The 15990-nt window shown below is 39.4% G+C and overlaps 1 protein-coding gene across 1 annotated transcript in view; it reads left to right on the top strand.

Annotated features, from left to right (window-relative positions):
• Window positions 1–713: 713 nt before the first annotated feature.
• Window positions 714–15990, top strand: part of LOC109936791 (rho GTPase-activating protein 35) — a gene marked incomplete at its 5' end in the record, with an annotated part of 25748 nt that continues 10471 nt past the window's right edge. Inside the window, one exon of the mRNA XM_048618219.1 lies at window positions 714–4448. Within this exon, the coding sequence (XP_048474176.1) occupies window positions 714–4448 (3735 nt within the window). The remainder of the gene's footprint in view (window positions 4449–15990) is intronic.

The following is a 15990-nucleotide window of genomic DNA, read 5'->3' on the forward strand; positions in this document are numbered from 1 at the left end:
GTGCAGTTGTTTTGAGATTAAATGGTAGTTATTGTCTTTGCTTGTTTAAAATATTGATTAAATACCCTATTGGAAATATTCACTGTAAGCATTACGCTTCAATCTTGTGAATTAGTTCATCACCGTGCATTACTTACATCACTGATAACAGCTCTATAGGTGTGAGTACTTCACCTTAGAGAGCAACACAAGTTTGTAAACACAAAATATTTCCAAAAAGAAATTCAGATGAATAAGCATACATCTTGTCACCAATGCAGTTTAATTTCCAATCCTACATACCTGTTTCTTCAACAACAGTGCTGGAGAAATTCAGCAAGCCTGGCAGAATTTGTCGAATGAAACAGTTAATGTTTCAAGTCCAAATTACTCTTCCTTGTAACCATTTTTTTTTCAGCTCTGAAGATGTCACAACTGATTTGAAATGTGAACTTTGTTTCTCTCTTCACAGATGCTGCCAGACTTAGAGTTTCTCCACTTCTGTTTTTTGGTTTCAGATTTCTAGCATCTATAGTATTTTGCTTTTATTGACTTCTCTTGTTTTTCTTTTACAGGGAGTTACTGGGACCGAGTTTTTTAACTTCCTAGGGCAGGAAGGATTATACTGAGGACCACAAAACCATGGGATCAGAAGCTTGTTTTGCAAAAAGTGACAATTTATAACTCTGCTCCTTTTCAGATTGCTAGGAGTTCTATGGTGGTACTGCTGTTGACCTTGTCAGAATGATTGGATAATTATGATGGCAAAAAAACAGGATGTACGGATCCCAAGCTACAGCATCAGTGTCGTGGGATTATCTGGAACGGAGAAAGAGAAGGGCCAGTGTGGGGTTGGGAAGTCGTGTTTCTGCAATCGATTTGTCCGCCCTAAAGCCGATGAATTTCATCTGGATCACACCTCTGTCCTCAGCACCAGTGACTTTGGGGGCCGTGTTGTTAACAATGACCATTTTTTATATTGGGGTGAGGTTGGTAGAACGGTGGAGGAAGGAGTTGAATGTCGAATTCATGTGGTGGAACAAACAGAATTCATTGATGATCAGACTTTTCAACCGCATAGGAGCACTGCCCTACAACCCTATATTAAACGTGCTGCAGCTACCAAATTGGCATCTGCTGAAAAGCTGATGTACATTTGCACTGACCAGTTGGGTCTGGAACAAGACTTTGAACAGAAGCAGATGCCAGAAGGTAAACTACTGATTGATGGTTTCCTTCTTTGTGTAGATGTCAGCCGGGGTATGAACAGGAATTTTGAGGACCAACTTAAGTTTGTCACAAACCTGTATAACCAAATAATAAAAACAAAAAAGCCCATTGTGGTGGTGCTGACAAAATGTGACGAAGGTGTGGAAAGGTACATACGTGAGGCACATTCCTTTGCCATGGCAAGAAAGAACCTCCAAGTAGTGGAGACATCAGCTCGATCGAATGTCAATGTGGAATTGGCCTTTAGTACTTTAGCACAGCTAATTGACAAAAGCAGGGCAAGGCCCAAAATAACTCCATACTATGAAGCTTTGAAACAACAAAGTCAGTTAATAGCTCATGGAAAAGACAAGTATGAATTTATCATTAGCCACTGTGTCACCCATCATAATGAAAGTTGGATGAATGCCACTAGGAAAATGCAAATGAAACCTGAATTCCAGGAGTATGTGGATCTAGAAGGAACTCTGAAGGCCAAAAAGCTGTTTGCACAGCATGTCCTGATGCTCAAGGACAAGCACATTGAACACTTAAAGAACAAGTACCTTAACAGACTTGTGCTTGCTCTTGATGCCCTATTTCCAGATCTGAATGAGATCGAAAACTTGAACTGGCCCATAGCACAGCAGAGATTGAAGACCAAACAGGACTTCTCAACCTGGTTTATTGTCCTTAATGAGACACCATGGGATAAAACCGATCATATTGACAAAGTAGATGACGACCGAATTCCATTTGACCTGCTGGCTGGAAAATGTGCAGAAGATCAATTCAGAAAGCATTTGGAGAAACTGAAGAATGAAAGAAAGAGAGCTGAGATGAGGAAAGCTTTCAAGGAAAATCTGGGATCATCTCCTTTCATAACCCCTGGAAAACCATGGGAAGAGGCTAGAAGTTTTGTTATGAATGAAGAATTTTATCAGTGGCTCCAGGAGCCTGAATACCAAGATATTTACAGTAGACATCAACGTGAGATCATTGATAAAGCCAAGGATCAGTTTCAGGAATTGCTTTTAGAGTATTCTGAGTTGTTTTATGAATTGGAATTGGATGCAAAGCCCAGCAAGGAGAAAATGGGTCTCATTCAGGATGTTTTGGGTGAAGAACAACGATTTAAGGCACTTCAAAAGCTGCAAGCTGAACGGGATGCCCTCGTCTTGAAACACATTCACTTTGTATACCATCCAACAAAAGAGACTTGTCCGAACAGTCAGAAATGTATGGACAGTAAAGTTGAACAGTTGTTGGCTGCCCGATTTTACCGATTTTCTGATCGAAGTCTTGTGAACTCTCATTCGCACTCTAGTGCTGACAAACTCAACCTTGTACTTCTCGGCAAGGATGGGCTTGCACATGAACTGGCTAATGAGATTCGAGCCCTGTGTACTGATGATAAGTATGTGCTTGAGGGTAAAATGTATGAATTATCGTTACGACCAATAGAAGGAAATGTGAAACATCGGGTTAATTCTTTTCAGACATCGACCTTTCAACCTCATGGTTGCCTTTGCCTCTACAACTCCAAAGAATCACTGTATTACATAAAGGAGAGCTTAGAGAAACTGAAAGAGTCGACGTTAGACCGAAGGGACAATCACTTAGCACAGCTGCCTCTAACTCTAGTTTTAGCAAACAAAAGGGAGAGTGGTGGAGAAACACTACAAACATTGAGGAACCATGGCCAACAACTTGCCAATAAATTGCAATGCCTTTTTGTTGATGTAACTTCTCACAGTGTGGGTTCTGGGCGAAACTTTAGTGAATTGCAAATCAATCAGGCTTTGAAAGGCTTGTTGGATACCATGAAACGCAATTTGAATCTAGTTAGTGCATCCCCCAGCATTAAAGACTTAACTGATGCAGAACTTCGAGTAGTCATGTGTTTGATGTGTGGTGATTTATTTAATGTGGATGAAGTCCTCCTCTCCATCATTCAACCTCATTTTTGTAGTTCATTGCAACCTGGGAACAGCAATTCTGTAATGCTTGAATTAACAATTGGAGCAGTACGCAAAAGTGTTGAAGTATCAATTCTTTCTTATCATTCCTCTTTCAACATAAGGAAAAACCAGTTAGTCCATGGATACATTGTGTTTTATTTAGCTAGGCGCAAGGCTTCTTTAGCGATGCTCCGTGCGTTTCTGTCAGATGTGCAAGACATCATACCCATTCAACTAGTAGCTATCACTGAAGGAACTGAGGTGTCAGAGAGTGATGTCTCACGGGACCAGCTTGAAGAAGGCCAGGAAATTGCTCATGAGATCAGTGGTAGGTTTACTGCAATATCTAGTGGACAGCCATTCCAGCACAATGCTGAGATTTTTGCTAAATTTTTCAGAGATGCAACTGAAAAGAAAATCTTCGTTGAAGCTTCACACATGTATGACAATGCAGCAGAAGCATGCAGCAACCCAGAAGAAGTGTTTAATTTTTCTCCCAGGCCAGGCTCACCACTCAATAATTCAAACTGCTTTGACTATGATGAGGATATTGAAGGCCCGCCACCCTACGTTGCACTTCAAGATGAAACTTCTGGGCCTCTATTGGCAAAAGAGCAACCTAAGCTCTTAATGGACCTTGAAGGGAATGACAACTATTCTCTATACAGCACTCTCAGCTCTTTTGAGAGGCTAAATAACAAAGTACCTCCTCCTGTAAAACCAAAGCCAATGGTACATTTTGACAAACTGATGAAGAAAATGGATTCTTCTGAGGGAAAAGAACCAGCCAGCAAAGAAATGCCGAGAAAGCCTTCAACTGTAAGTTGGGCACCTTCTGACGATGGATCATACACCTCTGATTATGCAGAACCAATTGACACTTTGGTGAGACCAAGAGGGGATGAAGAAAATATCTATTCAGTACCACATGACAGCACCCAGGGCAAAATTATTACAATTCGGAATTCCATTTCTGCAAAATCACAATCGAATGGAAGTGGTAATGGGTCAGACAGTGAGATGGATATCAGCTCTTTGGAGCGCCAGAGAAAACTTTCCTCTGTGAGCAAACCATTGTTGTACAGAGACCGATCCAAAAGATTAGGCAGGTTTGCAAGTTATCGAACAAGTTTCAGTGTTGGCAGTGATGATGAACTTGGGTCTCTGTCATCGCAGAAAAAAGCAGAAGCTGATTCGTCACTACCTAAGGGAGACAATACAACTAATACGTATGAGACAGATGGAGATGAGTCAAAGCGAGGGAAGCTCCTTCGTAGTTTGAGAAGGCCAACATCAAGGGTAAGAGTCCTGACATGTACTCAAATCATCACCTTCCCATACTTTAAATTGTACGGTAGAAATAAAATTTGACATCTTCTAATAATTAGTAAATTGCATTTTCTAAGATCTGCCACACATCGATGGCATTGTTGTGGTTTTCTTACAGGCCTACTATTTCAGATACCTGGATCAACGATTTGGAAGCACAAGTTTCAATCCGGCTTTGACTTGTGAGAATTTAGCTTAATTATATAAATCTGGAGTTTAAAGTTCTCACTGGACTAGTAATCATGACCATCCAACTAACAAGTTGTCCTAAAAATCCCATCTGGTTCACTAGTGCTCTTTTAGGGAAGGAACTCTGCTTCCTTTCCCTTGTCTGGTCTAAATCTGCCTTCAGATTCATCAGCAACGTAGTTGACTCTTAACTTCCCTTCCAAATGGCCCAACAGTTCTCTCTATCAAGGAAACCGCCAGCACTGTCTTTTGTGAGAATTAGGGAATGGGCTTTCTAGCATTGTCCACTTGCATAAAGGAACATCAAAGTGTATTGTTGCTTTTGTGTTTTCAAAGAACTTCAAAAAAGAAACTTTTGCGCATGAACTGTATACATGTAGAGGCATATTTTGCACTGTACAACTCACTCAAATACTGATGGTGCGAAGTCTTGCTGTTGGCAGAGATATTTTATAGTGATTAATTGAGTATCGACCAAGAGGAGATCTGGAAGGATAAAGTTTATTTGATTTAGCACTATATCTCTTGCAGCAAATGGATACAGTCACTCGGCAATTTGCACTTATTAGTGCCACTCATAGGAAAAGGTCACAATCGGACAGACATTGACGATGAGCCTCCGGCGTAGATAACAGAGTATTGGAATGGCTAACTAACAGCTCGGTTGAAAAGAGTGGTTTTAATGGTTTGGGGACCGATATGGCTGAATATACTGCTATAAATGGGTCAAAGAAAAGGAGTAACGGATGCCCAAAAGCCTTGTGTCAAAAGAATAGAATTTCTGCGAGGTTGAAAAAGTTTTAAGGCTTTGGGTTGGAGGGAATAGGCTGTTAGAACTTTAGGTTGACATCTAATGCTTCTGTTACACAGTTAGATTTTTATGTTCAAGTGCTAATGTGATGGTGAAGCTCTTAACTTTTTAACTTGGAGTCAGAAGTGTTGAGAATCAAGTCAAGCTAACTCGGCTATATCTATATGCCATACCATTGAAGACTTGTTGTGCTCATCAGCATCTCAAGTGTTTAGTAACAACTACTATTGTTGAAAGAAAATTTGAAAGTTTCTCCTGTGATTGCTAACTGCTTTAAGTTTCAATTTTGGAAAGATACTTCAGAAATAGAATAATAGTCTGCCTTGAAGGTAAAAAGGACTGCTTCAGAAAATGTTTTAATTCAGCCCATGTGCGCAAGTAGCTTTATAAAATCATTGAGTGAACTTCTAGTTTTAGCACTTGGGCCTATTAAATAATTTTTAAAAATATTCAATTTTTTTTGATGTTCTGTAGTTGACCACGGTTTGTTTTTAGCCCCGTAATCACAGGAGTCTTGTTGTCTTTTGTTGCTCTTTTACTTCTGCATCCTCCTTTCTTTCTCTTTTCTCTGCTGTCCCTTTTTTTTTGTATTTGTCACTCATTTTCTTCAAGGTAGAAAACATTTCTTGTGTTGAAAACAGCTGGCTACCCACTCATGTATGTGAGAACTGATATAACCATTTGAGTTGGTTAAATACAGGGTAAACCACACTGGAAAAATGCATGAATGTGGTTGGCTGGTGGCTGCCATGCACCCTGCAGTAAAATCCCTACTTAACACTCAATATCTTTGCCCACAAGTAAAGAATACTGTTTAAGAGACATACTTAATGAACTGTTGATGCTTGTTCCCACTTCCTTTTTTAAAACAACTAATGCTTCCCACATTCAGTTTTCTGTTGTAGACCTCTCTCCAAATTGACTTTTTTGAGGGTGACATCTGTTCCCAGTCACAAGTTTGAGAAGCGTTTCTTCAGGTGACTGAGCAGGTCAATTTCTTGACCTATGGATAAATGAGAAAAGATGATCTACAATTCAGGGAGCTGTTATGGACTAGACCAAACCTCTCAAAATGTATTAAGAAAGTAGCCTAGATCCCAGTCTTCCTTACTTTAAAAGGCTAGTGTAAGGCTTTGTGTTCCAGATGCAATTCAATTGGCCAAACTATTAGGCTGGAGACAAAACACAGTTTATTCTTACACTCCAGTTAAAGCACAAACAGAATGAGAATTTAAAAAATTAGCCTAACTGTAACTCTATCGAAATACTTAACAAGATAATATATATGTTAACTGCCACTGATTAGGTGTTCCAAGATAGTAACATCCCATAAACACACCCTTGGCAAAGACAAATTCTATAAAATAGATGGCCTAACATGCAATTCTCTAGTCCACGAGGAAAGAACATAGAGAAAACTCTGTGTGAGAGAGAGCGAGAACTGAAATGTTTTGCTGTAGCAAGGAGAGATGTATAGCAGCTTCTCAACTCAGCTACAGAGAGTTAAACTAAAGTCCTGGTTTTATGGGAACTTGACCCCACCCCTCCACGCTGCTTCTATTGTTCCAACTTAAAAAAAAAAAACCCAAGGCCTAAGCTATTTACTTTATTGGCTTGGGACAGACCGTTCATAACCTCTGTCTCAACCTGTCTTCATAAAATGACCAGGACAAATGCGTTTCTTAAGGCCATAGTATCATCATAGAGGTCCGGATTGCTAGATTGGCTTCCTTTTTTCTTTCCTTCTATGCCACCTTGTTAAGATGTAACCCAAAGCATGATGCAACTCGGTGGACATATTGTTACCATTTTAAACGATTGGTAACAAGCTCCTCCCAGTTATTAATGTCAATGCCGCTGCACTTCAAGGAAACCTTTTTAGAATGTTTTTTAAGTGCTTTCTTTGTTCTTCACTAGAGTTTTGGCTTTTTGGCAGGCACAATGGTTATGGCTATTGGACCACTGAATTTGATTTCTGCATGAATGTTTGTAGAGCTGGCTTCAAGAGGATCACAATTTTGTGTGTGTGAGATTCTCCCATTGAATTTAGAGTATGTCGCAGATGCGTTGCTGAAGGAATTTCTCTTGCTCTCTTATTTGTTATTAAATGCACCATCCGAGTCTCACTGTAATTCTCTGTCCACTAAGACTTTTGAAGGTCTTTATTAAGACTGTAACTGAAGTCTGTAGCAGGCTGATCTGGTACAGCTGATCCAATGCAGGACCTCCTCATCAACGTTGGCTTTACCGGTGATACTGAACTTTGAAAATATCTTTTTCATAGGTGAATAGTGGCATATTTGGTTGAGCTTCATTTTAACAACATGCCTGATCCAAACTTCGTTTTCACAACATGCAAAAATAGACTGACTTTGTTTTACAACTAATTGAAAAGAGAGAGAGTGGCTTGCAAATTTGGTGCAAAGTAGGCATCAACTCTCTAGCCACCTACAAAAAGAAAGTACATCTCTGGTGAAGAGCTGGATGAACACAGCAGGCCAAGCAGCAACATAGGATCAGGAAGGCTGACATTTCGGGCCTAGACCCTTCATCAGAAATGGGTCTAGGCCCGAAGCGTCAGCCTTCCTGCTCCTATGACTATGATGCTGCTTGGCCTGCTGTGTTCATCCAGCTCTACACCTTGTTATCTCAGATTCTCCAGCATCTGCAGCTCTGGTGAGTTAGTTTTACTTTGGAGATGAGTGACGATTAAAGGGCTTTCCATCAAGATGGAATTTAAACAGATAATCACTCAAAGACAAATGGGAGGTTAGATGTTTGGACGGAATATAAGTGTTAACAACAATTAATGAGGGTAAACTTAGAGTATAAAAAGAGAAAGCTAGCTGGAAATATGAAAGCAGACGGTAAGATTTTCACTTAAGTATTTAAAACGTTAACTGAGTATTGGTCAGGGACTTAAAAATGGAAACTTAGGAGATGGCAGATGAATTGAATAGGTTTTTTATTCCAGTATTCACTATAGGATGAAGGTAACATCTCAGAAGCAGCACTGTATCAGGAAATGGAAAGGAGGGAGAAATGAGGGGTAATCACAACCACTACAGCAGTGGTGCTGAGTAAATGTTGGAGCTGTAGGCTGACACATATTTGAATCCTGGTGGACTTCATCCTCGGTCTTCAAAGTGTTACCTATTAATGCAGAGACCCTACTAATGTTCTGGGAACTCTGGTTTGAATCCTGCCATGGCAGTTGCTGGAATTTAATTCAAAAAAAAATCTGGAATTAGAAGTCTAATGGTGACCATTAAAAACCATTGTTGGAAAAACGCAGCTGGTTCACTAATGCCCTTTTGGGAAGGAAACACTGCTGTCCTTATGTGGTCTGACCTACATGTGACACTTAACTACCCTCTGGACAATTAGGGATGGGCAATAAATGTTGGCCTGGCCAGTGACACCCGCATCCCATGAATGAATAAATAAAAAATAATGCTGACACCACAGAGCAGTTGACCTTTTGAAGTAACTATCTGGTAGATTGTAAATAGTATGGCGGATATCATAAACTTGCTTGTCTGAATTTTGAGGATGTCTGTATCAAATCTACTACACACAACAATTACATTGAGCAGTTTCAGGGTTATGAAGAAGTTTCATGGATGTCCAGATCTTTGCAGCACAATCCACAGAACTTGGATTTAGTGAGCCCTGTCTCTAATTTAGATGGCAGTCAGTTACTAGATTCCATTAGTAGTGGATTGCAGTCTGTAATTGCATGTCCAGGAATTGTATAAAAGGGAAATGAACTCCAATTTGAGAACAAAACTCAAGTTTCTGATGTTTTTTTAAATGCATTATTTAAGTTGTAATGTATTGATTTAATTGTTATGACTTGTAGGTTCTAGACCACCACCCCGTGTTCTGCCAAAAAATTTCCTGTGTGATTTTTAGTGACCGTACTCCTTGCTGATTGCTGCATAGGGATTTTCACACAGTTTGTTTTCTCAATTGTACCACTGTCTGGGCATGGCTAATGATGGTGGACACTTGCATTGGAGGGAGAAAATTTATACTGGAATGCAAGCTAGCTTTTCTACTTTGTTACAAGCAGGACATACTGGTACTTTGAATGCAGTCATTGATTACTTTGATTGGAGAAGTACTGAGGTACTGAGATTCTACATAGGATCAAAAGTATGAGGAGATTTTTTCCTCTTGTCTGCAACTTCTGTTGTCTTTCCTCTTTCCGCTGAAGATGATGGCTTGGTGATTGCTTGTAGAAGTAGACCCAACTAATCATTCTCCATTTATAAAATCAAGATAGTGCTTATGGTTGCTATTGCTGTATGAGCCTAAAACACACATCTAATGGTACCCATGGGTTGTCATCTTACAAGGTGGTGATTTCTGGGTTAACAGCTATCATGTTTCTGGATGGGACTTGGAGTTGAGCTTGATGTAAGAAGCTAAGTAAGCAAATATCAAGCAATATTTTTTGATTAAACATGTTACAGCGAGGAGATTGAAACTCTGATAATTAAACCGAAATACAAGCCCCCAATTTTGTTACAGCGGAAGTAGAGGTTCCCTTCTAATAGTTAAACCCGAAACACCCAGAGAAGCTCGCCTTGCCTTTATAATCACTTCTTTAAAAAAGTGGTTAAATGAAAGAAAATCCCTGATATTCGCTTTACAAATAAAAAGTAACAATTAATTTGTTCACTGTTAGGGTTAAATAAATAAACAATTACTAACAAACCCCCTTAACTACTAACTATTCCTAACTGAACTAAATTCTACTGATGTGCTGTTCCAATAAACACAAGTCCCATTTATATAAACCCAAGTAATAAGAAAATAAATTAAAACTTAGTCTCTCAAAGTCTACACACTATTCTTCTGTTCTCAAGTCATAAACGTCTTTCTTCCATTGATCCGGCTGTCAGGGATATTTTCTCTGTGAAGTCTTCTGTGAGGACTCTTAGCTAAAAGTGCCATGGTACCTTTTTATGGATAGATGGTGCTTTCTTGAGAGGTAGATTCTTATTTCTCCGATGGCTTCTCACACTTGTGCTCAAAAACTCTCTCCTTATATTCATCGACATAACAATTTTCTTGCAATAGCATTGGTCCATGATAGTTTTGACAATCAGATTTAAATTCCATTGACTTTCAATCGCTAAGCACTTGGTTTAAATTAATTGGCTGATTCCAGGTCATTACCAAAACAACAAAACAAGCCTGAGGTTTCCAATCACGCAGCCAATTGATACATGTTTCAATTTCAGAACTGGCTGTACATCTTCAGCTACATACAGACATTTTTTTTTCCTTCTGTATAAATCTCTTAAGCTTAGAAAAGCATTTTTACCTCTTAAAGGAACTTTGCACTCTTCTCCCTTATCATTTTTTCCAAACAAATTCTAGCTTTCTGCCTTCTAATTCACAATTACTCTATATAACTTTGTAACAAAGGTGTATAATTTATATCTTAATAGTTTTGGAATTTGGACCCCATCGGAGAGGTAGGCAGGTATTGGTTACTTCTGTGCGGCTTTTTTTTTAAAAAGATTGTCCTTCCAGAATAGTGTTTAACTCCAACATTCTGGCAGAGAGCAGGTGACTGTAAACCCCCGTAGTATTGATGGGAAGATGTTTATACTTTTTGGATTTATGACCAGTTCAGAAGACACACCAGCATTGAGTTTAGAAGTAGTTGCGTTTCTTTCCTAGAAGAATGATTGAGGGCATTAAGTCCCTTTTAGAAGGGTTTAGTTTGTGAAATGTCCTAACCAGCAGGATATGCTTAAATCTGCGGGTTATCAGAATGGAGAAGGTTTAGGTTCTCGGATTTTTGAATAGTTCATACCAGCAGATTTGGAAAGGACTCATTGAATAATCTTCATAGTCTGTGGCAAGGAGCCTGCTAGGAGTCAGTTAAGTTGAGTCCTGGAGTTGAGATATGACACGTAATTTATTTGGAGTTGAGTTGCTGCAATGGATGGTGTTGGGAAACAGGCTGTAACTTTTTGTTTTGCTGCATGCTTTGAGATAATTCTAACTTAGTTGGCTTGTTTTTAAAATTTATTTTGTCTCAACGTTTTCTTTTGTTCAAAAAAATCTGGTTTTGCGTATGGCTGTGACTAACCACTTTTTACACTTTAAAATAAATGTAATTGAGCCACACTTTGGATCTCACTTGTCCAGTAGTGCCAACAGCTGGGATCTCTACACACTTCACATGATAGGATTCTATTTCGTGAATCTCTATGTAGAATCAGAAATGTCCAAAATATTTGTTTGAATACACAGAACTTGAATATGACTGGATTAAAAAGATGCCTGTACCAATTAAAGTCCACATGCCAACCAATCAGCACTGTTTATACAGTATAAAATGTTGATCCATTTTCCTTTGATATTTTTTGTAAATGTCCCTATGAGTACAAGACAAAAAGTTTTCACACATATCTTTTTTCTTTTTAAAAAAAAACAATACTCAAGTGCTGAAAATAAGGATAAATTCATGCCAGAGCTGAGACAATAGGACTATTCCTAAGCACGGCATGGTGGCTCAGTAGTTAGCACTGCTGCCTCGCAGGGTCAAGGACCCCGGTTCAGTTCCAGCCTCAGGCGACTGTGCAAACTCTACACAGTCATTTTCCTCTTGTCTGCATGGGTTTCTGCTGGGTGCTCCAGTTTCCTCCCACAGCCCAAAGATATGCAAGTTAGATGGATTGGCCATGCTTAATTACCCCTAGTGTCCAGAGATGTGTGGGTTAGGTGCATTAGCCACCTATCCTCTCCTCTATCCCTCTTCTATCCGCCTCCCACTCTCTCCCTATTTATTTCAAAACCCCCTTCCCCTCCCCCTTTTCTGATGAAGGGTCTAGGCCCGAAACGTCAGCCTCTCTGCTCCTATGATGCTGCTTGGCCTGCTGTGTTCATCCAGCCCTGCACCTTGTTGTCTCGGATTCTCCAGCATCTGCAGTTCCTACTAGCCCTGGGAAATGTGTGGTTACGGGGATAGGTCTGGGTGGGGTGTTCTTCGGAGGGTTGGTGTAGACCCGTTGGGCCGAATGGCCTGTTTCCACACTGGGGATCGTAAAACAAAAATCTGTTTGGCATTTAGGTCTTTCTTTTTCTAGTCAGTTGAAACTTGTTCTTTGTTACTTCAAAAGAAATAAGCAGTGTGGTATTCAAAATTTTAAACTTTAGAGAGTGGGCATGTGCTATGAAATGGTGAGATCTGTTTTTATGTAATTTTGTTTTTTGCCCTCTTGTGAAAGACATTTGAAAAGAGTGGATTATTTTTATCTTCCATGGGAATTGAGCACTCCTAGTGCCAGTGTAGGAGAGGCTAAATCAAGAACATCAAGTTTTTGGTCCTGTTTTGCCCATTCTAAACATGAATTTCATGTTCATATCCCATCTCAATACTGATTTGTGCACATACTCTTGTGTTTGAACATTAAAATAGCATAAAGCTAGCAGTTTAGTACAGACATGCATCCATTGACTGACTATTGGATTGAAGTAGCTGAAAACTATTCTAGTTAGGACGCTGCAGCTGTGTTAAGATGAGACTTCGATTCAATTAGTCTGGGCTTGTTTTAAACTTAGGTCCCAGAGGTTGAAGGCCAATGTTGTCAACAACTGTGTCCCAGTTCTCTAGTGGGTAATGATTAAATCTGTGTATGATGCAATAGCTATCAAGTTACAAGGCTCCACATTCCTGGGAATAATAAAATGTTCCATTTAGGATTCTGTTTTGTATTGCTTACTATTGTGCAGTGCCTGGTATACTTTGGCACAACTGGTCCAATAGCCCAGCCAGTCAGATCCAGATGGCCGAAGTACTATTGCTTTCTCACACTCTGTCAATTGGACCACGTTGTGCACTACTGTAAGATCTGGCACAATGCATGCTAATTATTAGCATTCAAATTTGGGACTTGTTCTAAAATTGTGAAATCAAGTACTATTAATATTTTGTTCAAATTGGAAGCATCGTCAGATATGGGCCTGAATATTGAGAAATAGAAGTGGTGAATAACTTGAACTGCGCTTCTGATACACCCAAGACCTGCAAGGAAGTTTCCCTGATCACAAGTGATACTTGTCATGGGAATTTCAAAATATACAAGTCCTGTGATTCCTTACTACAGCAATATTAGATTGATCGAACACTTCCCCAACCACCCCCCCGAAAAAAGTCATTTTCACTACCGTATAGGAGACCAAGGGATGACTTGATTGAAGTGTATAAGGTCCTGAATGGTCTTGACAAGGTGGATGTGGAAACAATATTTCTTTTTGTGGGTTTGCCCTTTTTAGCATAGATGGGTGGCACTGTTTTCTCTGACTCCTGTGCAACTTTGAAACATTCTACCTTAGAAGGTGGTGGAAGCATGGTCATTGAATATTTTAATGGTGGAAGTAGATTGTTAAGAAAGGAAATCAGATGTTATCGGGGATAGGTGGGAGTGTGGACTACAAACAGATAAGCCATGATCTTATTGAATGGCAGGCCATAAGATGTCACAGCAGAAGTAAACCATTTAGTTCATCGTGTCTGCTCCACATTGAATGAGATCATGGCTAATTTGATGATCCTCAACTTCACTTTCCTCTGATTTCTCCCAGAGCACTTGATTATCATACTAATCAAAAATATGTATATCGGCCGTAAATTTACTTGACAGCCCTCTTATATGGTAAAGAATTCCACAGATTGACTATCCTCTGAGAAGAAATTTCTCTTTGTCTCTGCCCTAAATGGGCAATACATTATGCCCTCTGGTCCTCGATTCTACCACAAGGGGAAATAAACCCATCATCTACCCTCTTAAGCCCTCTATGAATTTTTTATCATCCAATAAAGTCTCCTCTTATTCTAAAGGCCAACGATTACAGGCCCAACCCAAGCAAACTCTCCTTGTAAGAAAATCCCTCCATAATCTGGATCAAACTAGTCAACCTTTATTGGCCTGCCCCAATTCCAGTATATCATTCCTTAGATAAGGAGTCTAAAATTGTTCACCATATCCTAGGTGTTGTCTGACAAACACTTAGTTTAGTTTTTTCCATTCTTTTTGAAATAAAGACCAATAGTCCATTTGCCTTCCCTATTACTTGCTAGACTTGTATGATAGCATTTTGTGACTGTTATTTGGCTCTATTCTTTCTGCCAAAGTGCATAACTTAACATTTTCCTGAATAACATTCCATCTGAGATTTTTTTTTCCCAGTCGTTTAACCTGTTTATATCCCTCCGCAGGTCTTTGTAGTATCCTCGCCACTTGTCTCACCACCCATTTTAGTGTTACCTGCAAACTTCAGTAGGGTGATAGTCCCTTTATTTTTCTCATCGAAGTCGTATGTGTATTGTAAATAATTGTAGCACAGCACAGCACCTGATCCCTGTGGCACTTCAGTAGTAGTTACAGGTTGTATCCTGAAAATCCTCCTCCCACCCCTTCCATTAGTTTCCTTCGTCCTCTTTCTCTAGTAATAGTTATATTTATTTCCTCCCCTTTTGCTCATTAATTATTTAGTATCTTTTTGGAGTGCTCTTCGTATCTTCTATCATGACTGATGTAAAATATTTATCCAACTCCTCTGCAATTTCCCTGTTCCCCATTTATTTCCCAGCCCCATTCTCTAAGGGGCTTATGTTCACAGTTGCCTTTCTCTTTTTTTTGATATATTTAAAGAAACTCTTGCTATCCTTTATCATGTTATTTTAGTTTACCTCTAAATTCTGTTTTCTCCCTCTGTATTTTTGTTGGTCAACCTTTAGTTTTTAAAATTTTCCCAATCCTTTGGCTTAACCGCAAATTTTTGTGGTATACAGCATGAAATTGCATATTTTCCCAATTTTAATTTAACCATATTTGGCTTATGCCTTGCACCTCCTTCCTCAGGGATATATCTTTGTTGTGAGTCATGAGCTACTTTGTTTTAAGTATCTGCCAATGTTAGTCAATGGTCTTCGCTGCTAAATACCTTTCCCAGTCCACTGCAGCCAAATTTATATTCATTCCTTTGTAATTCATTCTTTCATGTTATTGACACTGTTTCTGAGGAGATCTTCTTCTGTGAGATCATTCAATAAACCTGTCATATTGTACATTATCAAATCAAACTGGCGATCGAACCACGGACCAGACTATGTACTGTTCTGGGAGAATATCCAAAATAAACTTCATGAATTCTTCTTTGTCACTACCACTTGCAATTTTGTTTTTCCAATCTGCATTAAGATTTAATGGTGAACTTACTATCTTTTTGATATGCCCTCATTATCTCCTGATTATTCGGTCCTACAGTATACTGCTGTTAGGGGACTGTAGACTACTCCTATCTGTGTCTTTTATTTCTTAACTCCACTTATTGAATTCTACATTCTCCAATCCGTGACTTCTTTTATTAGAGATAGTAGGAACTGCAGATGCTGGAGAATCTGAGATACCAAGGTGTAGAGCTGGATGAACACAGCAGGCCAAGCAGCATCAGAGGAGCAGGAAGGCTGACGTTTCGGGCCTA

This window comes from Rhincodon typus, chromosome 39, assembly GCF_021869965.1.
Source record: "Rhincodon typus isolate 14 chromosome 39, sRhiTyp1.1, whole genome shotgun sequence".
Classification (NCBI taxonomy): domain Eukaryota; kingdom Metazoa; phylum Chordata; class Chondrichthyes; order Orectolobiformes; family Rhincodontidae; genus Rhincodon; species Rhincodon typus.